General features: G+C 55.1%; 9 protein-coding genes across 9 annotated transcripts; 4 read left to right on the top strand and 5 right to left on the bottom strand.

Moving 5' to 3' along the window:
- Positions 1-1,171: 1,171 nt before the first annotated feature.
- Positions 1,172-3,262, bottom strand: ISF_03471 (lysophospholipase precursor; the record flags this gene model as incomplete). The annotated part of the gene is made up of 3 exons (XM_018847077.1): positions 1,172-2,517; positions 2,575-3,123; positions 3,178-3,262. 3 exons carry the CDS (start codon positions 3,260-3,262, stop codon positions 1,172-1,174), a joined length of 1,980 nt encoding a protein of 659 aa, XP_018705966.1.
- Positions 3,263-5,250: 1,988 nt separating this feature from the next.
- Positions 5,251-6,111, top strand: ISF_03470 (C6 zinc finger domain protein; the record flags this gene model as incomplete). Its single annotated transcript, XM_018847076.1, has 1 exon — positions 5,251-6,111. One exon carries the CDS (start codon positions 5,251-5,253, stop codon positions 6,109-6,111), a length of 861 nt encoding a protein of 286 aa, XP_018705965.1.
- A 529-nt stretch (positions 6,112-6,640) lies between these two features.
- Positions 6,641-7,533, top strand: ISF_03469 (C6 zinc finger domain protein; the record flags this gene model as incomplete). Its single annotated transcript, XM_018847075.1, has 3 exons — positions 6,641-6,879; positions 6,953-7,217; positions 7,270-7,533. The coding sequence occupies 3 exons, from the start codon at positions 6,641-6,643 to the stop codon at positions 7,531-7,533; spliced, it is 768 nt and encodes a 255-aa protein (XP_018705964.1).
- Positions 7,534-7,785: 252 nt separating this feature from the next.
- On the bottom strand, positions 7,786-8,874 carry ISF_03468 (NAD(P)-binding domain protein; the record flags this gene model as incomplete). The annotated part of the gene is made up of 4 exons (XM_018847074.1): positions 7,786-8,422; positions 8,492-8,660; positions 8,723-8,775; positions 8,840-8,874. 4 exons carry the CDS (start codon positions 8,872-8,874, stop codon positions 7,786-7,788), a joined length of 894 nt encoding a protein of 297 aa, XP_018705963.1.
- Positions 8,875-9,530: 656 nt separating this feature from the next.
- Positions 9,531-10,889, bottom strand: ISF_03467 (hypothetical protein; the record flags this gene model as incomplete). The annotated part of the gene is made up of 3 exons (XM_018847073.1): positions 9,531-10,104; positions 10,160-10,638; positions 10,707-10,889. 3 exons carry the CDS (start codon positions 10,887-10,889, stop codon positions 9,531-9,533), a joined length of 1,236 nt encoding a protein of 411 aa, XP_018705962.1.
- A 1,718-nt stretch (positions 10,890-12,607) lies between these two features.
- Positions 12,608-14,279, top strand: ISF_03466 (Carboxylesterase, type B; the record flags this gene model as incomplete). Its single annotated transcript, XM_018847072.1, has 2 exons — positions 12,608-13,094; positions 13,165-14,279. 2 exons carry the CDS (start codon positions 12,608-12,610, stop codon positions 14,277-14,279), a joined length of 1,602 nt encoding a protein of 533 aa, XP_018705961.1.
- Positions 14,280-14,828: 549 nt separating this feature from the next.
- ISF_03465 (glycosyl hydrolase family 47 protein) lies at positions 14,829-16,616 on the top strand (the record flags this gene model as incomplete). The annotated part of the gene is made up of 1 exon (XM_018847071.1): positions 14,829-16,616. One exon carries the CDS (start codon positions 14,829-14,831, stop codon positions 16,614-16,616), a length of 1,788 nt encoding a protein of 595 aa, XP_018705960.1.
- A 407-nt stretch (positions 16,617-17,023) lies between these two features.
- ISF_03464 (hypothetical protein) lies at positions 17,024-18,160 on the bottom strand (the record flags this gene model as incomplete). The annotated part of the gene is made up of 1 exon (XM_018847070.1): positions 17,024-18,160. The coding sequence occupies one exon, from the start codon at positions 18,158-18,160 to the stop codon at positions 17,024-17,026; it is 1,137 nt and encodes a 378-aa protein (XP_018705959.1).
- Positions 18,161-20,089: 1,929 nt separating this feature from the next.
- On the bottom strand, positions 20,090-22,302 carry ISF_03463 (hypothetical protein; the record flags this gene model as incomplete). The annotated part of the gene is made up of 3 exons (XM_018847069.1): positions 20,090-21,372; positions 21,443-22,156; positions 22,236-22,302. The coding sequence occupies 3 exons, from the start codon at positions 22,300-22,302 to the stop codon at positions 20,090-20,092; spliced, it is 2,064 nt and encodes a 687-aa protein (XP_018705958.1).
- Positions 22,303-23,743: the final 1,441 nt, after the last annotated feature.

Raw genomic sequence — 23,743 nt, 5'->3', positions numbered from 1 at the left:
CTGTGGTCACGAGCCGTCCCAGACGCGTTTTTCATATGCAAACTCGATGGGGCCATCTGTGCATCGTCTTTGGGTTGCTGAGTGCGGGCCAAAGGCTGACAGATAGTTTACTTATCATCGCCCGTTTCGAGTAGGCGTCTGAGGTGAGTCAAACAGCCGCGGCGCGCACTGTATCTGTCGCTGCATTGTGCTGGCCTTGCCGGGTTTGGAGGTCCCTCGGGATATTGTTTCCAAGGCCATATGCCTTCAAAGTATCGCTCAGCCCTGGCCGCTTGGCACCACTTACGGCTGTGGCCAGCTCTTGGATGTCTATCCACAAGTCGAACAGGGTCGTCAACTGTACATATAATGTGGATAACAGACGAAGTTCATACCCGAGATCGAATCCCGTAAATTCCACCGGAGGATCTCCTTGTTCTTTAGGGTAGTGCCTCTTTTGGAGGTCGCGCACAAGGTCTACAATGTGACTCTCTATTTGATCGGCTTTAATAGAGCGCTGGCAGTCAATGCGATGTCGTTCTATGCTTGCTTGAGCTTGTGCGTTCATGTTCCGAAAGAGAGAGACAATGCCGCTCTGACTTGTGTTTACGTACCGCCTCATCCAACGTAGCACATGCTAAGTTGTCTAAGCCTTTTCCGCACGCGTTCGATAGCGCCATGGATGTGATCCCAATCTCGTCAGGCTTCGAGTTATCGCCACCCCAAGGCTCCGCATCGAAAACAACGAATATTGTGCGGCCTCTTTTGATCATTCGGCTAAGGGACGAGGTGTCGGAGATGCATGAGTTTTACAATTGTCGCCAATGGGCGACTTTGAATGCGCGGGGACTATTTTGGTACCGCATATTGCAAGGGGTCGTGGGTGCTGTTGATGGTGTTTAGATTTGAACATAATGCAATCAGAGGTGACGAGGGGAGAGAGGCAAGCCGTATTTATACTAACAGCTAGAAGATTTGAGTTCGAATAATCTTGAGATACTAACTTCTCTCTGGCTCGCTGTGACATTTAGAGCGTTGCCCGCCGACGGTTTGGCCTTCTTAGCGCGAACAGATCGACCAAAGCACACCAATTCCTACAGTACATAACGTCGTACAACTCTTGGGTATTGAAACTTTTGACTGCTAACAGAAAGAATCCAGGTTTTATACAAGACAGTAACCAAATGCCACGCTATATGAAAAACATCACACCCATGGCCACAGCCGCCACAGCCAGCGTGGCAGAGCCACTAAAGGTTCGAGCACCACCACTATCTTTCTTTGAAGCGACGTCAATCGTGGTATTACTCCATAGCTGGGGTGCGTACGAGGCAGCAGGCTTGCTGCTGTCGACCGTGCCATTCCAGCAGTACTTGCTGAAGCAGTCCTTGCACGCGGCCGGGACCGTAGTCTTGGTGCGGTCGAAGCTGCGGGATAGCATGGCGCAGCTGACACACGTCGGCCAGTTGGTGTCGCGGGTACTGTTCATTTGCGTGACGACAGCCCATCCGTTCGAGATCACAGCATCTCGCGTGGTGTCGTTGATGCTCATGGTGAAGGTGGATAGGTTGGAGTGGAAGACATAGGGGTAGTTGGCCATGTAAACGACCAGCGGAGGTATAGGGCCGCTCGAGCTGCTCACGTCGCAGCCGAAGAACGTCGGGCGGGTGTTGAGGCCAAGGTTAATGAACGTGTTGTTGTCGGGGACGACAGGGAAAGACGTGCCGGCGGACGAATTGCTCTTGGTCCGCTGATAAGTCGCAAATGGAGCGGCGCCGTCGGGCCAGTTGCTCGTGTCGGCGCTCGAATCCACGGCAAAGACGACGTCAACCTTTCGCGCATCGACAGTGTGGGGATGAAATGGCACATTCTGGCCATCCTCGCCTCCGTCTACCAGCGTCAAGCTGTCAGAAGTGGCGACATAGTTCTTGCCCGAGTTCCAGTTTTTGAACGGGTTCGGAGTCCAGTCAGCCACGTCGTCGCTTCGGTTGCCCAACGTGGTAAGGAAATCGGTGATGAAGGCGATAACAGTCTTGGGGATGTTTTTGGGTTGGTACTTGTCAGGGTTGCTTTCCATGCGAAGAATGATCTGGTTGAAGAGACTGCTGGACGTTCCCATCACATAGCCAACATTGTCAAAGCCGTTGATGCACTTTTCACTGCTTGGCAGCGTTCCATTGTCGAACTTGGAGCCCGTATACTTGAGCGGCACAAAGCCAGTCATACCGGGATCCGTCGAACCAAGCTCCCAGGGGTTGAACTCGAACAGGACAGACTCGATTGTGGTGTTCTTCTCGCCCGGGGCTCTGCTATCAGCGACTAGAATAGGGAGTGGCGTCCTTCCGGCAGCGAATTCGGTGTCGTTGGCAATGGAGGAGAAAGTGAAGCTGGGGCCGCCGTTCTTGGCATTGACCAGCTGGAATGATAGCATGCGACCCCAGATGTCGGTGATGGAACGGTTGAAGCCGGCGTCGTGCTTGTTATCGAGCTCATCAAGAATAGTGGCGTAGTATTTGACAATTCCAATATCTTTGGGACCTGTAGAAATTTTGTTGGCAAAGACGTATAAAGAGAATAAAAATTTAGGAGACTGACCTTCCAAAATCGATTCGCCAAACTCCCAGATCTTGTTAGTGGCGACGGCATCTTGAACGGTAGTGAAGTTGTTGGTGAAAATACTGCCTACAAGCCAGCCGCCGCCGGAAAGGCCGGAAAGGTAAGTAGCACTCTGCAGCAAACCACCCAAGTTGCCCTTATCAGTACTACCGGTTGAGCGGCTATCAAATGCCTTGATGGCGCCCGCGCCGTTGAGCATGGCACGGTAGCCGCCACCGGAGATGGCGATGCCAATGTTGGGTAGCGCCGATGAATTGGAGTTGACATTCTGCAAATACGCATCGCTATCAAAGTTGGGGATGGCGGCACGCTTCAGGAAATCTTTTATGTGCGTGATAGTTTCGTTGCGGCGCATTGGAAGCCATGCCGTCTCTTCCGGACTCAGGACAGTACTCGAGCTGTCGCGAATAAACGGCCTCGTGCTGGGGCAGGTAACTTCGGACGGCGCATATCCGTCCGGAGCCTGCGCTGTGGCTCGGCGAATGAGAAACTCAATATCTTCGGGGGTTAAGTCTGCATTTCGCAAAGCTAAATGCTCTGTTAGGTGATGTGGTGAAAGCCTTCAAGCTCAGGACATCGTACCTAGCGCGTTGGTTTCTGCGACACCAGCTATAGACGGGCAGGCCAGCGCCAAAGCCGCGGCGACAAGAATCTGTGGTTGACGCATGGTATAGGATGAGATGGACGCCGATTCCGTCAGGATTATCCGCGCGTCTTCTATTCTCGCTCACTTGGCCAGGTTATGGTTTGATACATGAGCGCAGGGGGCCACAGGGGACAAGACGGATAATATAGTTCAGTTCATCACACCTGCGGCATGTAACATGGGTGGGCTGTGCTCGTTGAACAGAACACAAGGCCCATTTCGCCCCATCAATGGCCTAATGCGGGCTCTTCACGACAACTGATTACTTTTCTTTTTCCCACAGGGCCACAGCCCGGTAAGCCAAGCCCGAATAGGGCCGCAACGGTATCGAAACAGACGGGGGGGCTCTTCTCAGCCTTGACGTTATTACCCAGAAACTGCACCAAAATGACCATAAGCAGCTAGTTAGTGGGCGCTGAGTTGGCGCCGAGCCCGCCGCTGTCTCGCGCAAACTTTGGGCGGCCCCAGCGAAGTTGCCGAGGATTCCGGGGATGCGGTAGACGCCACCAACGGGGAACACGCTGGCCATGTAACTTTGATGATCTGCTGCGAGCCCGTCGCTGGGCTGGGGTAAAGTCTCGTGCCGTATGGCTTTTGACAGCTGATGTTCTGATATTCGTTCGTGGACGAGTGAATTGCATACGGCCTCCGCGGGAACAGCACCGTCCACCGCCGGAATGACATGGGCCTTGTTGCTGCAGTAAGACAAAAAGGGAGCCTGAAGAAGAGGTGACATGACACCATGCAGTGAAGACCCTGAAACTCGGCGGAGCTCCAATGGGCGTCTTCACTTACTGTAGCTCGATCGGGAGGGTCGGAGCTTCAGGGCCACGTACGCTCCTGGCGATGCCGACGGGCGTCGACGAACCCACAGCCTTGGTGCAGGCTGAAGCAGCCTCAAGGCTCAATCATAGCGTAGTTGGCAGTAGTTGGACGAAGGGGGTTTGTACCCAACCGGGATTGCGGCAGGGCCCGGCCACCCGAACGCCGATAGGAGACCAACAATGCCACGCCGAAGGGGGCAATGTCGTTCAGCACCCAATAATATTAAAAGATCCCCATTTCTCATTTCTTTCCGTCACTGTTGTCGGGCAACTCCATCTTCCCTAGAGACTAGGGCCGTCCAATCACCGGCCCCGGTACGAGCACAGCCTTGTTCCTCGCAAACATGGTACACGCAGGCATGCTATGCGACCCAAGTGGTGACGACTCCTCTCTGGCATTGAGGCGAAGCACAAAAATTTTCGTGCCTGAACTCGATTATCGTCAACAGCCTTGACCGATTTGGAGATAAGAATCGCTTCACCTGTTTTGGAGAATTTCTTCGAAATTGAACCAGGAGCCAGTCGTAGCGGAGGTTGTCACGTGCGAAGTCGATGTCGTCGTCAACACCGCCTGTAGTCAAGAATGTCACGAATTTGCCCTTCGACACGAATTGACCAAACCCCCAATTGCGGCGTAGAAGCACTACAACGCATCGAAGCGCATCGAAAAGTATACCATATGCCTGCAAGCCTGTTTTCCTCGTCGCGCGCCGGCGCTGCTGCCTATATTCTTGAGCGATAGCCTTGGTCAAACGAGTCGTAGACGCGAAATGCCTCCTAGATTATACCATCGAAAATCTAAAACAGGCTGTCAATTATGTCGCCACAGACGCGTCAAGGTAAAATCTATCCACCATAAATACTAGGCGTGCGGCTGACAATATCCAGTGCGATGAAGCTCGCCCGGTCTGCGTAAGACAATGCGACTTCCGTCCGTCGCCGTACCTAGCTGACATGAATACATTCTAGAGTAAATGCAAAACTCATAACCAGCAATGCATCTATGACCGGTCACCGCAAAGCGCACAACCGGCCAGGGTCAAGCTCAGCCCACACTCCGTGGCCTCGCCAGTGCCATCAACCGCCCCCGACTCGCCTTTGGTGCACGCAGCATCGGAGACAAAGGAACGACGAATCTTGGAGCTGCAGCTGCTGCATTACTTTTGTGTCAACGTGTCCTTGTCAATGCCCGGGACGAAGCACTTCCCCGAAATTCGCGACATCTGGACCGTTGCTGTCCCCAGACTTGCGACCAACTATGACACCCTCCTCAACGCCATTATGACGCTCGCTCTGCGGCACATGCTCTGCACAGGCTTCGAAGATATCGCGCCCCGGGACAAAATCGAACTCCACCACGCGCAGTATCTCGAAGCGACCTTGCAGGAGTACCGTAGTGGCGTTGGCACCCTGACTCCCGCCGTTGCGGACGCAGCAACCTTCACGTCGATCGTGCTGTCTCTGCATGCCTTGGCCAGTCTGCGCGATCGTGACCTCAGCGAGTACACCGCACCGGTGCAATGGCTTCAACTATGCAAAGGCGTCACACACGTGTTCAAGGTGACGCGACTTCTCTTGCAGGGCGACGCCGAGGCCTACAGCAACAAGATGGTCGCAATCGGCGGTCCGATTGTCGAGCCGTCCAACATCCTGCGTGAGGAGAATCGCAACCAGTTCCCGAAGCTGCTCGCGCGGCGACCGGAGGATTCGGACGCGGACGACGCAGCATATGTCGAAACAGCCACCTACATCGGCGCCATACAAACTGCTATCCAGGCGAACGACCATGTCGACTTCATTACACGTCGCCTCATCATTTACCCTTTGCTCATTCCGCAGCGTTTTGTCGAATTGGTGAGCGAGCATCGGCCGCGTGCGCTAGTGATTCTGGCGCACTTTTTCGCGCTCGCGGCACACTGCCAGACATCAGCCTGGGTCGGAGACGTTCCCAAGAAGGAGATTCTTGCATTGGAACAATACCTGGGGCCGCAGTACCAGCAGGAGCTTGCGTGGCCTTTGAGCGTTGTAGGACCGCCCAACGGATGAGATCACCAGCGCAGGCAACTCGACTCTGTCGCCAGTCTAAATACAAAAACAGGTAGAAAAGAATGTACAAGATTATTAAGTCTCGCATTCATCTACCCATAGCTACAGTTTCATCATCATGTAAGCACACTTTCGGGCGAACTGTTTTGTATCCTTGGTCGGTATCGATTTTACTGCAAAAGATGAGCCCTTGTCAGCACCAGATGAGACGAAACTTGCCTACTTAAACATACACAGTACGCTAATCTATGCAGATTCCAGAGTATCATCGCTTATTATGGCATGAACATCAGAGCGTCGCCATCGGGCTCGCTGTCGGTATCGTTCAAGACCCACATTATAAGAGGGCTGAGCTCGATGGCTACACAAGATTCCGTGGCGAGCCACAGAGTATAAGTACCAGAGGGTAGATTAACGAATTGTTGAAAATCTTTTCCTTTGAAAAGCTCAGCAAGTCTCAATTGATTCAGTTGTCTTTTACTCGGCAGTCAATACATTCGACCGATCGCCTAAAAGCCCCGCCGCCAATATGAACTCCGTCACAACAGCCCAGATGGCAATTTATGCCGTCTTGATCATCCCAGTGTTTTACTTGTTGCTAAAACATGGCAAAGTTGGCGTTTTGGGGTGGTTGTACTTCACTGCATTCTGTATGCTACGAATTCTCGGAGGTGCCCTCGGGCTGAGCGGAAGCAAGACTGCCACCATCATCGCCAATATTGGCCTGTCACCACTGCTGCTGGCCGCCTCTGGCATTCTGCACGAGTCGTGAGTCCGCCTTCCTTCTTGATCGTACGTCTCTGTCAAATAGAGTTGCACAATGCTGACCATTTCCTGGCAGAAACTCTTTGCGAAAAGTGGGCGATGCGAAACTCGAGTGGACTGTCGTACTGGCCTTTCACATCCTCATTGCCGGTGCGACAGCCATCCTCGCAGTCGGCGCCTCTGCCTTGCAAAGCTCATCGCCGCTGCCATCCGACCTGACAAAGGTCAAGGTTGGTATCACGCTTTTGGCCATCGGCTGGATCGTCCTCGTGGGGTGGGCTGCACAGTCATGGTTCCGACAGAGTACTATGGAAGACCCAAAGTCCCGCGCCGGGCGCAAGGTAAAGCAACTTTGGGACCAATACTCATCTATGAAAGCTAACCTACTCTTAGCTTCTCAAAGGTGTTGCCCTGGCCTCGATATTTATTGGTGTCCGCGTGTGGTATACGCTGGCTGCTTTCGTCTCCCAGAAGAAGTCTCTGAGCCCGGCCACGGGCACCATTGCCGTCCGCGTGGTGCTCATTCTCCTGCCGGAGCTAGCTGCGTCTCTCATTCTCCTCGCCTACGGATGGACTACCCGGGATGCTACCAGAGGCAAGGTAATCGACGGAGAAGCTGCAGGCATGCGTCTCAGTACCAAGCAGAGCAGTGCCTAGCATATAGGCGGGGGTTCATACCAGAAATCCTAAGCCCCGTGTCATACTAGAACAAGTCCACGTCTTTGTTTATTCCCCTTTTCAATAATTTTCCAAGTTATACAAGAGCTTTGCGTGACTCAGTTTGGGGTCATAGAACAACTAAACATCGATTCTGTCTAAACTAGAGAATAATTCCGGTCAAATATACTCGCAACGCAAACAGTGAACACAATAAGTCGTCCTACCCCCGACAATGTCAGGCCTCTAAACTCAATTCCTCTTGGCTTTGGCTGCAGTAATCTTGGCGGTCATCTTGGCAATCTTGAAAGTCCTCGCCGCGAAGCGCTCGCCCAGCGACCGCGTCAAGAACGCCTGCACGAACCAGACCAAGGTGCTCAGCCCGCCCGCCCAGAACCAGTCCGGCGTGCCCCCAAACAAACCCCCAAACCAGCCCTCGCCCTTGACCGCGGCGGCCACCAGCTTCTTCGCGTACACGTCCGCGGCCCAGGTGCCGCTGCGCTGGCTGAACTGGATGCGCTCGTCGTACATGTCGCGGACCGGCTGGTAGATGGAGTCGGCGGGCAGCTGGCGGACGAGGTGGGAGGTAATGTTGGACTTGATGGTGCCGGTCATGGCGACCATGACGCGCACGCCGAACGGCTTCATCTCGAGGCGCAGCGTGCGCGAGTAGCCGTCGAGCGCGGCCTTGGTGCTGCTGTACACGGAGGCGAAGAGGTAGGGGGTGACGGAGGAGAGCGAGGAGATGTTGACGATGAGCCCGCGCGCGGGGACGAGGAGTGGGATGCAGGCCTGGCACATGAGCATGACGCCGAAGACGTTGGTATCAAAGGTGCGCTTGACGTCGTCAATGTCGATGTCGGTGGCGGGGATGGTGTGGTTGACGCCGCTGGCCAGGTACGCTCAGTCAGCCGTCACAAGAACCGCTTTGGGGTCAAGTACATGGAGAGATGCTTACGCGTTGTTGACGAGGATGTCGAGCCTGCCGCCGGTGATCCGGGAGACTTCTTCCGTGCACTTCTGGACGCTGGCCTTGTCGCTGACGTCCAGCGCGACGACGCTCATGCCCGTCGTTCGCAGCTCCTCGAGCACTTCGGCTCTACGTGCCGTCGCAATGACATGGTATCCTACATTTGTCGCCATCAGCATGCAAGCTCTCACACTACCTGAACAGCATCCACGAGCGCACCTTTGCTCTGAAATTCAGTGGCAATCGCGTGGCCAATTCCACCGGGAGAGCACCTAAAGGAAGCAGTTAAGTTAGCTTAGCTGCTGGACGGAGGCGCTGTCGACGCGGAAAGCTCACCCAGTGATGAGGACGTATTTCTTGCTCCCAGCCATTTTCTCAAATAAGTAGAGCAGTATGATCTTCGTATAGCGACTTAATTCAACGCCTTGAATCCAAAGATGCGAGGTTGTATTTAAGCGTTGTATGCTCGATCCCCTAAAGTCCGGGGGTTGTGGAGCCGGCGTTTGTCCTGGGGAGGCTAAATCTCCGTGCGGAGCCGCGGCTCATCTCGAAATGGGCGACTTATCGTGATCACTATATACATCGTACGCCAAGGCCCGGACGTTGCGGCTTCTAAAATCCGAAAAAAAGAACAAAAGGCAAACGCCTACGGAAATTCCCATTAAGCGCCGTGTATTACAAATTAACAACTTGATAAGGAGAGGAATGTTCCAGCATTGCTTAGACGAAAGGCCAGATTGCCAGCGGAGCACTGCCTCACGAAATTACCCTGTAGCTTCTGAGTTTGCGGAAAGAAAACACCACCATATCGGAGGAGGCAAATATCACAAAAGTTTATCGGTCTTCTTCAAAGATAAGTTGTTGGCATTGATAAACATTGTTTAGTAGGGAGCAATTGGGGATACGACGTGATAACTACACCGATTTCTCGGGGTCGCCACGACTGATGACGCCTTGAATCCATTCTTAACCATGCCCAATGACCTACACACACATGGCCACGTCGACTAATTTCTACTTATGCAGGCTACTTTGAGCTATACGACGGCCCAGAAGCTTGCGACGGGCTCGAAAACCCACCCGTGTGGTAGTACGCGCGATCCTGATGAACCGACGTCCGCACCACCTCCACCGTCTTGGAGATCCCCCGCATGACCGCCGGCGTCTTGCCGTCCGCCTCGCTGTCGCTGTCCCTCGACACGTCGAAGAAGAAGTGCGGCGGGTGCTGCTCCTCGCTGCGCCGGCCCGCCGGCGTCCCGGGCCCGCTGATGACGACGCTCTGCTGCGCCAGGTTGGAGCCGCACCAGAGGCCGCCGCCATCCGCCTGGCTCGTGGAGAGGTCCGACAGCGCGAAGCCCTTTTCCATGTCGCCCCGCGGCTTCCGGAACGCGGCGTGCGCGTGGGGTGAGGAGGGCCCGAAGAGGCGTGGTAGCAGGATGCCGAGCGGCTGGCGCAGGATGACGAGGCAGGGGATGATGATGCCCAGGTTGGCCTCGATCAGCGTCCAGATGCCGCGCGGGATGAAGTTGAATGTAATGTCCGCTCTGTTCGTCAACGAGTATTGGACAGATGTGGTTCGGAGTATGGAGGTTATGGTTACGCTGTGAGAGGTTAGACTGGATACTGAGTTGTTCGTTGGCGACGGGGTCTGCCTACAAGCCTCCAAGAAGGAAAAGACCGTATAGCATGGCCTTGTCACGCCTGCCGAGGCTTAGATTCTTGATCACCGGAATCGGTAGAAGGAGCACCATGACATCGGTCAGAATGTTCATGACCGCATATGCCACCCAGAACTGGCCCGAGTTGATGCACCGGGCCTCGATGGAGTGATTCCAAGCGCCAGCGACAGGGACGCACTGAAAAATGGTCGCGCATATTGACCCGATACTCGCTGCTATGATGATGGCCAGTGTTGCAAATGCTGCGGCCCGGAATCGCGGGGAGGGGAAGAGCCGCAAGTATAGCAAGACGGTGGCCACCTTGTTCAAGCACACGGTGACTTTGTATGGTGTCTGGGCTATGAAGAAGTACTTCAAGGCCATGTGCAGCTCATCTTTGGACAGGTCGGCCTTGTGCATGCCGTATCCGTGGGAGATGGCTAATTGAATGGCGACCGATAGCAGGACTGAGCAGGACTGCGAAGCGTATCACGTTAGTACTTGCCATCTCCATCGCCTAACATCCGGTTTCAAAGGGAGCATACCAGTGAAGCCACAATCGTTGCATCGTCCCAGCCAAACTTGCGGAACCAAAGCCGCGTTGAGCATCGTAGAATGACAAAGATGCCAGCGCTGATGAGCATGACGAGTGATGTTATGTATAGCTTCCAGCCATTATCGTCGTATTGGTCGGTGGGAAACCCTAGACCCCGGTTTCCGGTTGTCATGGTTCGAGCATACTGCTGTGCCATTCTCGACAGACAAACATTGCACGTCCTGTCAGCGACGGCACTGCCGTGAATCTCTCAAGGGCTAGTGGTGATGATGATGCTGTTGGCCGCCCTCATGTCGATGCTTTCTCGGACGTGGAAGTGACAATAATAAATAGACAAGGCGGTATGAAGGCCCTTATCATAGCTTTTTCTTCCACTCTCTTTTCTCCGCACTTGACACGGGAGGTCGGTAGGCTTTTAAAGAAGGGCAAGACCCAAGACACCACCATGAACAACAAGCTTTTCAACAACATACTCGGGCTTCGGAGGAGTTACCAAAAAGTCTACTAGTCTGGTTCTTTTGCAGCAGAGACCTAATACAGACTTTTCCCTCGAAGGGGCATTGATGTGCTGGTCAAACAAGACTAGCCCTTGGTCTGGGTGTCACCGTGTGGCCACTAACCTGTTGCGAAGCCCAAGATGCCCGCATTCATTCATGGTTACTGCCCGTCCAGTTTTACCCCGTGGCGTACGCCACTCATCAGCAAGCTGGACAAATAAGCTTCCGGGGATGATGTCTTTGAGATCGCAGGGCTCGTCCGGAGTGGCCGCGCCTGGCTTGGGAGGGGTAATCAGGCTGCCAGAGCTGACAGGGAAGCTTTTTTTTTTTTTTTTTTTTTTAGGCTCTTGGTTCTAATTCTTCTGGAACGAGATTTCCCCCTGACTTTGGAGCCTAATGTGCCTGATGTTTGCCTGGCACAAGAATTATTAGAGCCCATCTGTTGCGGTGCTGTCCAGTTTGACTGAAGGTCGTGCCAGCCTGTTAGTGCACACCACCCAACCAGTGCCGCTTCTTCAGCCATTTCCACTACAATAATGACCGGTACGAAAGAATGAGGCTTGTCTCAGCGTATTGCAACGCAACTCGATAACTCGGTCCAAGACTAAAATGGTGTCGCGTGGCTTCGGAGACTTTGCGCCGCGCCGCGACCGCTCGAAGCGAAGGCTGGGCCGCAGATGGCTGTTACTTGGGAATGCGTGCTCATCTTGCAGAGATTCATCAGGGACGGCATAAATCAAATCTGCGGGTCGTAAATCTAAATCTACACCAATCCGCCAATCGAGAATCCTTGTAAATCCTCGTCATGGTCAAGACACACAGGTCCAGGGCAGAATTACCGTTGGGAAGCACCCTGATTCGCTCCCTTCCTTGTCCGCTGAAGATTAAAAAAAAACATGTGGTTTTCGCGCCTTCTCCTTCTGGAACCTGGCCCGCCAAGGCTTCATTCTCAGCCTTGATGTTGCGCCCTCTGTCCATCCAATGAACCCTACTAGCTAGCGTAGCCGACCAAGTTCCCCTTGGCTTGGGCTTACAATAGACGACTGAAATGCTCCTTTCCCCTTCTGATCTCCCACTAGGCCTCCTCTCGAGGCTCGCTCCTTGCCCTGCTCCTGCGGCGCAGAATGCTTCTCTACGTCAAATAGGTGCTGTAGTTAGCGGCTGCTGTTCCTTGGAGGCTATTACGGAGCGGGACCAGCGAGTACAAGACTGCATATTGGTACTAACAATGCGTGCTGTGGGCATAACTACTAGTTACTCATTATTAGCATGTCTTGAACATCACAGCTTGGTATGCTGAACCGTTGCAGCACGCGCCAAAGTCCCCTCTTCCGAGCGTAGCTGGTGAATTGTGTGCGACCCTCCCGTCTCAGATCCTATGAATCTCATCACAATGCGATCCAAGGCCGTGTCACCCCTCTTCCTCGCCCTGGCGGCTTGTGCCGTCAAAGCGGAGAGGGCCTCCCCCTCCCGCGGCGGAGGCGATGACGCCCAGTCCCTGCCCGTGTACCTCACAGTCCAGACGACCAACGGCCCCATCACGGGCCATCCCGCGAGCAACTCACCCAGCGTGCTCGAATACCTGGGAATACCGTACGCCAAGCCTCCGGTCGGGGACCTGCGCTTCGCCCCCCCGGAGCGCTTCACCGATGGCAAGCCGTACGAGGCGGCGCATTTTGGATACGACTGTCCGCTGACGGCCTCGCCGCCTGTCGACTACCCCGGACTCACGCCGCAGGCACCGCGGATCCTGTCGTACTTTGCCTCGGGCGCGGGCACCAACAAGAGCGAGGACTGCTTGACGCTCAATATTTGGACCAAGCCAACGGCCGCTTCCTACAAGTCTCGGAAGCCTGTGATTGTATTTTTCTACGGTGGGCGTAAGTGTCACCATCCAACTGTATAATAGACACTGCCACAGCAAGACAGACTCATTGTGAATGTGTTTAGGGTTTGCTATTGGAAACACGAATAGCCCGTTTTACAATGGCAAGTACTTTGCCGACGCGCAAGACGCCATCTTCGTCACGGTGAATTATCGCATCAATATATTTGGCTTCCCCGGCTTCCCTGGCAAGCCGCAGAATGCTGGGCTGCGCGATCAACGTGCCGCGGTTGAGTGGCTGCATGAGAACATCCATGCATTCGGAGGCGACCCCGACAGGATCACCATCGCTGGCCAGTCGTCCGGTGGTGTCTCGGTCGACTACTGGACGTACGCGTACCAAGAGAAGCCTCTCATCAGCGGCGTGATTGCCACTTCCGGCAACGCATTCAGCTTTCCGGTGCAGCCCGCCGGCGTCCCGTTGGCAAACTTCAAGCAGGTCGCCAGGCAACTCGGATGCTGCAGCAAAAGAGACGTCTACGAGTGCGTGAAGCGCGCCGACTGGCGCAAGCTGGAAGCCGCGGCCGCCTCGGTCCCGCCGGGCAAGAGCAGCAGCCCGCTGCGCTCCGTGCCGCCCTTCTACCCCATCCCGGACGAGGAGGTCGTCTTCTCCGACTACGTCAACCGCACCCAGGAGGGCCGCTTCGCCCGGGTGCCCCTCTTCTCCGGCAACAACGACAACGAGGCTGGCTACTACAAGATCCCCGCCTACGCCAAGGGCGTCGTGCCCACGCAGGCGCAGGTCGACGCCTTCCACCTCGAAAGCTTCACCTGCCCGGTCGCGCACCAGGCGCGCGCGCGCGAGCACCACGGCGTGCCGGCCTGGACGTGGCGGTACCTCGGCGACTGGGACAACACGCGCCTGTACCCGACGAGCGGCGCGTACCACGGCACGGACCTGCACATGGTCCTTGGCGCGTCGGGGGACGTCAGCGGCATAAAGCCGAAGGCGGAGCAGCAGGCGCTGACTGAGGTCGTGCAGCGGGCTTGGTATGCCTTCAGTAATGATCCGTGGCACGGGCTGACGGAGGAGATGGGCTGGCCGCGATACGCCGAGGGCACGGAGAGTCTGGTTGTGTATGGAGAGAACAATAGCGCAAAGCCGGTGCTTGTGAAGCCGTCAGAGTACGATGCCCCGTGTTCGACAATCATCTTGGGCGCACTGAGCACACAAACTTGAAGCTGGCCACCATGCTGGTTGAGCTTGAGACATGATGGATAATTTTGGTAATTTTTTTTGATTATCTAATTATCTGCCACACACCCCCTTCATCTTTTCATTTTCTTGCGTTTGTATCCTGTGCTTGTATCCTGGATATTAAAACTGATCTTTTTTCGCCGATGAAATCAATCCGACTTTTGCCAAATACGGACGGCCCGAGTAACCAGCACAAACAAAGTAGATTTCTTCGGGGCAAGTCAGCCTTATTATTCGTAAACTTCAACGTAAATCCGAAATACGACAATAAACGAGATTGAGACGTGGGGCATGATCGGCTCCTTTGTTGCTGGGAAGGCTCAGCCTGGTCGGCTCCTTCCTTCCTGTGTAACGGGGACCGGGGTCTGCAGTTAAAACAGGCTGCAGGTCTCGCGACAATTTGGGGAATCAAGTAAAAATATCCGTACAAATACCTACTTCCTCTCCTCACCCGCCTGAAGATCGCCGTCAGTTGGGCTTTCGTTACATTTTGCAAACCTTCAAAGCCGCACATCCCAGCTGCCCTCGGCCATGCGTCTACGGGATTCAAAATGGCTGACTCCCCAGCGACGAAGGTTTTGGGCTATCCTCCTCACCGCTGCCATCTGCGTTGTCATGATTGTGACACTGAGCTGGCACTTTTCCGATCGAAGAGATTCGCCTCGCCGTCCACAGAAAGACTCAGGCAACTCAGGGGGACAAGAAGAAGACGACCTGATTTGGCGAAGACTGCCATGGAATAATCCCTTGGAAAAGCCTCGGCCGCTACCGACCCAGGGTACCAAGCCCCTGCCTGCGGTGCAGTTCAAGTTTGGGGATGAGACCGAAGACGACAAGAAGACACGCCTTGGTCGTCGCGAGGCAGTCAAGACGACATTCCAGCGTTGTTGGGCCTCCTACATAGATCAGGCATGGCTCCACGACGAGCTCAAGCCCGTCAGTGGCGGATCCAAAGATACATTCGGCGGTTGGGCGGCAACCTTGGTTGACGCCCTTGACACCATGTGGATTATGGGCATGTACAACGAGTTCAATGAAGCCGTTGGCGCTGTGGATAAGAATATCTCCTTCGCCAGCTCTTCGTCTGGTGATGTCATTAGCTTGTTCGAAACCAACATCCGCTACCTGGGTGGTCTGGTTGCCGCTTACGATTTGAGTGGCGAGGATCGACTAAAGAAGAAAGCGACCGATGCTGGAGACATGATACTCAAGGCGTTTGACACGCCCAACCACATGCCCGTCGGCCGCTGGAACATCAAGGAAGCTGCCGAAAACAAGAACCAGACGGCGCCGCCCTCGACGAGCCTGGCCGAGATTGGTACCATGGTTCTCGAGTTCACGCGACTGAGTTTAATTACCGGCGATGCACGATACTACGATGTCACGCAACATATAACCGATCTTCTCGACGCCTCACAGATGACAACGAAACTTCCCGGTCTGTGGTCCGGTTCAGTCGATCCCAGCGCCGCACGCTTCGACACCGGCTCGATATACTCGATGGGTGGCGGCTCCGACAGCGCATATGAATACTTTCCCAAGATGATGGCCCTACTTGATCACCTCGATCCCATGTACGAGCGACTGTACAAGCGCAGTATGGCCGCCACGCACAAGCACCTCATCTACCGCCCAATGGTCCCCGGTGACGCTGACATCCTGATGACGGGCGATGCAACCACCAGGGACGCCCCCGAAGGCCAGCCAAACCTATCAGCCGTGACTGAACATTTGACGTGCTTTGCGGGCGGCATGTATGCCCTTGGTGGGCGACTCACGTCCAACGACTCTGACGTTGAGATTGGCCGACGCCTGACTGACGGCTGCGTATGGGCGTACAATGCCACCAAGTCCGGAGTCATGCCTGAGCGACTCATGGGCGTGCCCTGTTATGACAAGACGCACTGCACGTGGAACGAGACGGCCTGGCGCGCGGCCGTCGGCGACAGCGTTCGGGACGACGAGCTGCCTCCCAAAGGCATCGCCAAAATCGTGTCCAAGGAGTACATCCTACGACCCGAGGCAATTGAGAGTGTCTTCATCATGTACCGCATCACCGGTGACAAAATGTGGCAGGAAAAGGCGTGGATCATGTGGCAGGCCGTCGACGGCCTCACAAAGACGGACCTGGCCAACAGCGCTGTGGCCAATGTGGACACTGATGATGCCAGGAAGCTGGACTCCATGGAGAGCTTCTGGCTGGCAGAAACGCTCAAGTACTTTTATCTGGTGTTTTCCGAGCCGTCGCTGATTAGCCTCGACGAGTGGGTGCTGAATACAGAGGCGCATCCTTTCAAGCGTCTTGGGACCAAGTCGTAAATTTAAAGCATTGCTCCGGGATGGCTTGGTAGGAGTTCGAAACGGTTGCATAACATACCTACCTCATTGTTAGTGTTTTATTGGTTTAAATATGGAGTTAGCTTGTATACCTTGTAGAATACTTATGAATCTTGCCAAATCTCCTGTTCGCTGGCAATACGTGCCGGGTTATGAGATGGTAGATGCAAACAACTTATTGTAATGATATGATTGCTAAGGCTTCGCTAGATGCAGGTAAAAGAGCGTCCTAGATATATTTTTCCAAACGTCATTATGGTTGCTGCGCGCAACATCCCGAACATAAGGAACAAGTCCATTGGCAAAGTTCAAGTAAAGTCAGGAACAAGGCCCCAAGTTTCCATACCCAACTCATATAACCCCTCTTTCTACTCCTGCTGTGGCCTGCATCACTGAGGCATGTACGGTCTGTAGTCTCTCGGCGGACCCGGCTGCTGCGCAATCGGCTGCCAACCCGACTGGTGGTACTGTTGGTACCCCTGCTGTGGAACGGCGACGACCGACCCCCCCGAGTCGAGCTCGAAGATGCCGCCCGGCGGCTTCGACTGCGGCGGCGGTGGGCCGCCGGCGGCATGCTGATGCGCGTTGTCGTCGACGACGTTGGGGCCGGGGCTGTCCCTGTACGGCGCGCCGGTCGGCAGCGTCCACGCGCCGAGGAAGTTGGGCTGCTCCTGCTGCTTGTGGGAGGGAGGAACCTGGCTCATGGCCGGCATCTCCGCCACGTTTTGCGGCTGCGGCTGCAGCGGTGCCGGCGGCGGCGGCGGCGGCGAGGCGCTAAAAGTCGATGCGGAGTAGTGCGAGCGGCGGATGAGGAGGAAGGCGAGGCCGGCCAGGGCGGAGAGGCCGGCGACGGAGGCGCCGACCGCGATGCCGACAGTGGTCCCGGTGGAGAGCGTGTCCTTGTTGTCGTCGCCGGTGGCGCTTGCCGGACCGGGCGAGGAGGATGCCGTGGCAGACGCGGTGGAGGAGGCTCCGGGTGAGGCGGACGTGGCCAAGGTAGTAGAGGCTGTGGCTCCAGACGCGGCGGACGACGAGGATGTCGACGTTGACGAGGACGACGCCGATTCGGTCACCGTGATCTTGCTGCGGATGGTGCTGGTCTTTACTACTGTTGACGTCGTGGAAGAGGAGGAGGCGGCCTTGGCAGCCTCGTCGGCGGCCCAGGCCATGAACTCGGTCTTTGTGTACCGGACGGGCGTGAGGGTCGGGCCGCAGCTGACCTTCATCTGGTCGTAGACGTCGCCGACCACGCTGGCGGAGACCGTCGGACCGAGGCACAGGGCGGTGCCGTACACGAAGCCGTTTCCGCCGGACACGGGGGCGCCGCCGCTGCAGAGGCACGCGTTGAGTTCCTCAACGGTGTCTCCGGAGCACTGGGACCCCTTGGCCGCGGCGTAGAGGCACGGTTGGGCCTCTTTTGGGTAGACTTCAAAGGTCGGGTCGACGGCGAGGGCGGGGAGGAGGAGGAGGAGGAGGAGCAGAAGAGGGAGGAGGGGGGTGTTGGCGAGGCCGTGTCGTCTCGCCATGATTATAGCTTTGGGGGGAGGAAGGGGATGCTGTTTGTGAGTTGGTGTTGCTGGGATCGACGGCTCGTTGTTGGTTTGCGGTGATGGTTGGGAGGGAGGCGTGTACGTGGGCGCGAGAGAGAGGCGGGGGTCGGGAGGATGAACGGAAGGGGACAAGATGTCGAGTAATTGAGGTCGAATCGAAACGCGTGAATCAAGGGTTGCAGTGTGAATTTCTTCCCAAGGAGAAGCTTGGGACTGGGGTTTGTGACAAGGGACGAGGTGCAAACGGAGGCCGATGGAAGTCAGTCAGTCAGTCAGTCAGGCAGAGAGAGCACCCCAACAACACCAAGTCACTTGGCAAAGTTGCAGCCACCCAAAGACCCGAGCAAAAAAAAACTGAAGAGCCAGCCAGAGAAGAAGGGGAAGAAGGGGAAAAGGGGGGAAACAACGGAATCAGTGCCTGTTGGGCGCTCATCCGGGTTTTTGTACACCATTCCGGCGCTTCTCCTCTCCACCCATGGCTGGCAAAGCAGGCAGAGTAGAGTGCAGAGTGCAGAGTGCAGAAGAGGTGCAGATTTGTGGCTGGCTCGGCCACACAAACATCACATCTCTCCTTTTCTCTTTTCCCATTCTTTTTTTTTCCACCCATATTGTTAGCCGAGCCAAGCAACATCTGCAGCCTCCCGCGCCGCCGCCTTTCGGATAAGGTACTACTACGCGTCAAAAAAAAAAAAAAAAAAAAAAAAAAAAAAAAAAAAACCTGCACCCATCTATTTTAAGGTTGATATTCTGCACGGAGCAGACCTTCTTTTGCCCAATGTCTTGCTCCTTGCTTGCCGTTTCCTCTCACCGGCGTCGCTTACTATCTTGGGAACTAACCGACTGATAGCTGAGGCAAACAACGACATCTCCAAATCACCAACAACGGCCTGCTGCAGGCCCTGGGACGAACAGGGCGGATGATACTACCCAAGTGAGAATATTAATTTAGGCTCTGATCACGGCAAGAGGGAAGAAAATGAGCGTCACTGCACTGCACCAAAATTAGCAACTTGGAACCCCCCATGCCCCCCCATGCAGCTGCAGCCGCGCCCACCCATCCATCCATCATCCATGGACACATTCATGGGCCCATGAGGGAGGGAACAGGAGGGCGGACAAAGAATGGCCGCAGAGCAAGTCGTCTTTTCTTTGCTACCCAGCTTGGTCCAATACCTTGCCATCCAGTCCTTGTTCAGCTGCTACTCCCTGGAAACTGCAGACAAGGCTCTCAACATCCGGCCATCATCGTCCATCGTACGGATTCCGCACATGTTGGCCAAATATCCCCCCTCTCATCGGCCTGCCTTTTGTTGGCTGACAACTGAACTGGATAATTTGATGCGCAGGTAATCACGTTGAAGCGCACAAATCTGAGCACAAAAAAAAACAGAGTGATTTCCAGATTTCCGGGCAAAGAACGTGGCAGGACAACCCGCCTTCCCCTCTTGCACAGCCGCCCCCAGCTCAGCCTTGTCTCGCCCGCCGACGCACATACCACTGCACTGTGAAATAACAGTTCTTGCCAGCCAGGCCATGGATGAAGCCCGCCTCTGTTTGCTCTAGTTTGTGTTCCAAGATCGAGCTAGGCCTTGTCCGGCGCACCATAGATCAACCCGTCGGATCAGATCCCACGACACGAGGCGCACCGAAACCGGCATATTGCATATATACGGTGCGCAGGATGCATAAATATCAGAATTATGAAAATGCCACCTCCAATTCATAGCCCAATCATCAGCATGCTTGCTCCAAAAATATATATACATAATAAACATACGGCATAACAACAAGTGTAACAGGAGAAATATTCACAGCAACACCAACAACAACACTCAACAACAACACTCAACAACAACACTCAACAACACCCAACACCACCAACACCACCAACACCATCAACAACACCTACAGCGTCACAGTCGGAATATGTGACATGTGCACCTTGGCCGCCCCGTACGGAATCAGCCGGTATGTCTTCCTCTCCGAGATACACTTTCGATCCTTCGGCACTCGATCCGGCAGCACGCCCATCTTCAGATCCCACTTGATCTGGCACCCGTCCACCGTCATGAAGTTGGCCGGCGCGTCGTGTTCAAAGATGGGGTTCGCCATCTTGTCCGTGGCTCCGACGCCGCTGTACTTGATCGTCGACGGGTCAATCGCGACGTTCCACTCCTTGGTGCTGTTGATAAACTCGTCCCGCAGCTCCTTAAACGGCAGGCCGCTGAGACCTGGCCCTCGAGGGTCAAAGTATGCGTGCGGGAGGCTAGTCGTCTTGGTATAGCCGACGTCGAGCGCATAAAGCAGGTTGCCGTAGTAGATGGCTACAGTGTCGTCGACGAGCTGCTCGACTCGCGGGCCGATGCCGAGGCTGTAGCTGACTGTCGTGGTTCCCTTGGAGATTGAAATCTGCTGCATGCCTGTGCTATCGTCGCTTGCGTGGACGTCAATCGCAGCAGTAGTCGCGCCCTTATCACCGTCCGCTGCTTGAGCCACAGAGAGCGAGGAAGACTTCAAGTTCATCCACTCGGGCACACGGAGATACAGGTCAAAGTCCTTCGAGGCAGTAATGCTGTAGGACAGCGAGTTGGTAAATGGATAATTGGTGGTGCACTCAATGGACACGTCGCCGCCGTTGACCTTGGTCGAGACCTTGGTAGGGCCGAGAAGAGCGTGTCCGAGACCCTTGGAGCCAACCGCTACCCAGCTGTTGGAGACAAACTTGGGATAGCCCTGGGGGTGGTTGACCGTGCAGCACGGATACAAGGGTTCCATGCCGTACGTCGTGGCGACACCGCTGTTGGCCGTGGTGAAGATGGGCGGCACGGTGCCGTCGGGCTGGATTGTGCTGACGGCAAACGGCATGTTGGGAGACGACATGTACTGATGCGCCCACTTGTCGCCCGTCATCATGACTGGCATGGCGTTGAACACGGTTGTCTCGGCGCGATCGGCAAAGTTGTTGTCTCCGAGGACCTGGTACATGTATGCCAGGGAGTAGGAAGTCTCTACGGCGGTGCAAAGCTCACTGCCAATGTATTGCGAGTCGTCGCGCTGCCACTCATCGGCGAGGATGGAGCCAGAGGCACTGCCGTGGTACTTGAAGGTCAAGTCTACGGCGTCCCTGCTGCGCTGACGGAAGTAATTATCGCCCTTGAAGCGCCACACGACACTCGAGGCTTTGAGACCTGCAAGAGGGTGTTAGTCATAGCTGCGCACTTGTGGGTGGGATTAACCTGCCTTGGCCAACATTTACACCGTGGATGTACTGGGTGATGTTCTTGTCGTCGGGGTTGACAACCTTGCGGTATGTGGCAGGATCGTACCAATTATCCCACTTGTAGTCTGTTTGGTCGTAAAACATGCGCATGGTGTCCCAGAGCTGGTCAACGTTGAGGGGATGCTTCTCCAGCAGCCACTGGATGGTGATGATCATGTCGGCGACGCGCACCCTGCCCCACGTGCAGTCGACGTCTCCGGAGCAGCGGTTGAAGCCTTGGCTGTCGTTGTGCAGCATCTTGTTGCCGAGCTGGAAGAACTTGTGCAGTGCCTTGACGATGCGGTCCTCCCACTGCTTATCCGCCTCGGCGAGCTGGATGAGACCGAGGAAGAAAGGGGCGCGGGCCCAGAAATTGCGCTTGTCGCCCGTCTCGGGGCCGATCCAGCCGTCGTCGGTCTGAAAGCCGAGGACCGTGTCGGCGACGTCGTGGACTTGGCCCTTGAGCCGGGCGTCGTCGAGCTGGTAGGCGGTGGGCACGAGGCCGTTGAACCAATACGGGAGGGCCTCGTTGAGGCTGCTGTACTCGGAGCCGCCGGCACCGGGCTTGTTCAGCCAGGAGGACTGGTTCACGAAGATGTAAAAGTCATGCTCGTGGCCGGGCAGACCAGTAGCCATGGCTTGCATCTCGCCGAGCAGCCACCCGGTCGGCTTGACGTCGCCGACAGGCAGGGGAGAAAAGGTCCATGGCTGCACTGTGTTGGTTTGCAGCAGCAAGTCAGCTGCAGGTCATACACATGCAGGGTTGTTCTCATCTTATGTGTGGCAACGTACGTTTTTGGGCAGCCGAGGCCAGCCCCAGCACCGTCTGCGCAACTAGAGCGTGGTATGTTAGATTCATGACTGACGAGGAAGCAGCATCGCCTGGCAAGGCAGAGAGAAGGAGGTAGAGTGGTAGGGAAGAAGCCATGTATTTATAAACGGCTCGCGCCGTTGACAAACAAGCAATATAATGATAATCAGTAAGACAAAAGACAAGGGCCACATGCAGTAGGCAGGCTGGTGGGTTCAGATTCACACGGGGGGGTAAGGGAAGACAAGCACAGGGCAGGAGCACAACGAACGGCAGGTAGAGGGAGGTACCTGCGAGAGACCTTACTTTTATCTTGGAACCACATGATTTGATATTATTGAGCCCTTTGATGCAAGACGCATGAGAGGGTTGTCAATTTGCAATGCAAAGCGGTTGCGCGACGGAAATCTACGAACCGACCGACCGAAGGCCCATGGGAGGCGAGCAGAGGAGAAGGTGAGGAGTGACGAGGCAATCAAAGAGGGCCGGCCGGACAATGCGAGGCGGGCAGGGGGGGTCTCGAATAGGCGATGTCACCGAATGATCATGGCAGGTTCGTGGGTTAGAAGAGTACCTGGTGGGTAGAGAGGTGAGGTAGGTAGATGAAATGGTGATTGACTTGGCGCTTCAAAGAGTCTCGTGAGGTGAAACTGCTCCCTCCCACCTCCCGGTTTCCACTTCCCCTTCTTCTTGGCTTGGCCCTTGTTCGCTGGTTGGCACCTGGCTGTTCGCCGCTATACCGCTTTACCGTTTTAGCGGTTACTTCTTCCCCGCTGCCGCCACTTTTTTAGGGCCGTCTCGGTTTCTCCATTCCAAAATTGCCCTTTTCTGAGCCATTGTTAGGAATGATTCGATTGGTTCCTCTCTCCCTCTTTAGCCTTTCCGTAACTAATTAGCCTGTCTGCATTTTAACATGCGGGAGTGGCACGGGGGGGTTTGCAGCAAGCCTCTCCCTTTTCGATCCCCGATTTCCCCCCCCCCCCCCCCCCCTTCTCCTTACGGCATGTACAAGAAACACCACGGCCAGCTTCTTCTTTGATCGTCCGTCTAATAACAGTATGCGGCTTGCCCATCTCCGTCATTGGTCGCCGCGTGGCGTTGCGGGGGAGTGACACGGGCTTGGACGAGAAAAGTAAAAGAGCAGCGCGTTGACGTCTGCTTGGGCAAACGTGCAAGAATAAAAAGGTAAAGAACAACGAAACAGACGTCTGCTCATCTTAAAAGAATTGCTAGTCGCAGTAGTTCATGCAGGTTTGATGTTTTATAAGTCGTTCGGCCATACAACACCATCCATCCATCCATCCATCGACCATCGGAGCATCATACGGCATTTAGGGCTAGCCCAGCCAAACTAACCATTTGTTGCAACTTAAACACCATGTATTATACCTGCCAATTTCTCACCGACAGACAGACGTTGAAACCTCCTTCTGGCGACTTCTTCATCTCTCTTCGCCATGCCGAGGAGGATCCATCCATCTTACTAGAT

Source organism: Cordyceps fumosorosea, assembly GCF_001636725.1.
Source record: "Cordyceps fumosorosea ARSEF 2679 chromosome Unknown scaffold_6, whole genome shotgun sequence".
NCBI lineage: Eukaryota > Fungi > Ascomycota > Sordariomycetes > Hypocreales > Cordycipitaceae > Cordyceps > Cordyceps fumosorosea.
Note: the sequence above shows the minus strand (reverse complement) of the source record. Positions and strands in the feature narration are given on the sequence as shown.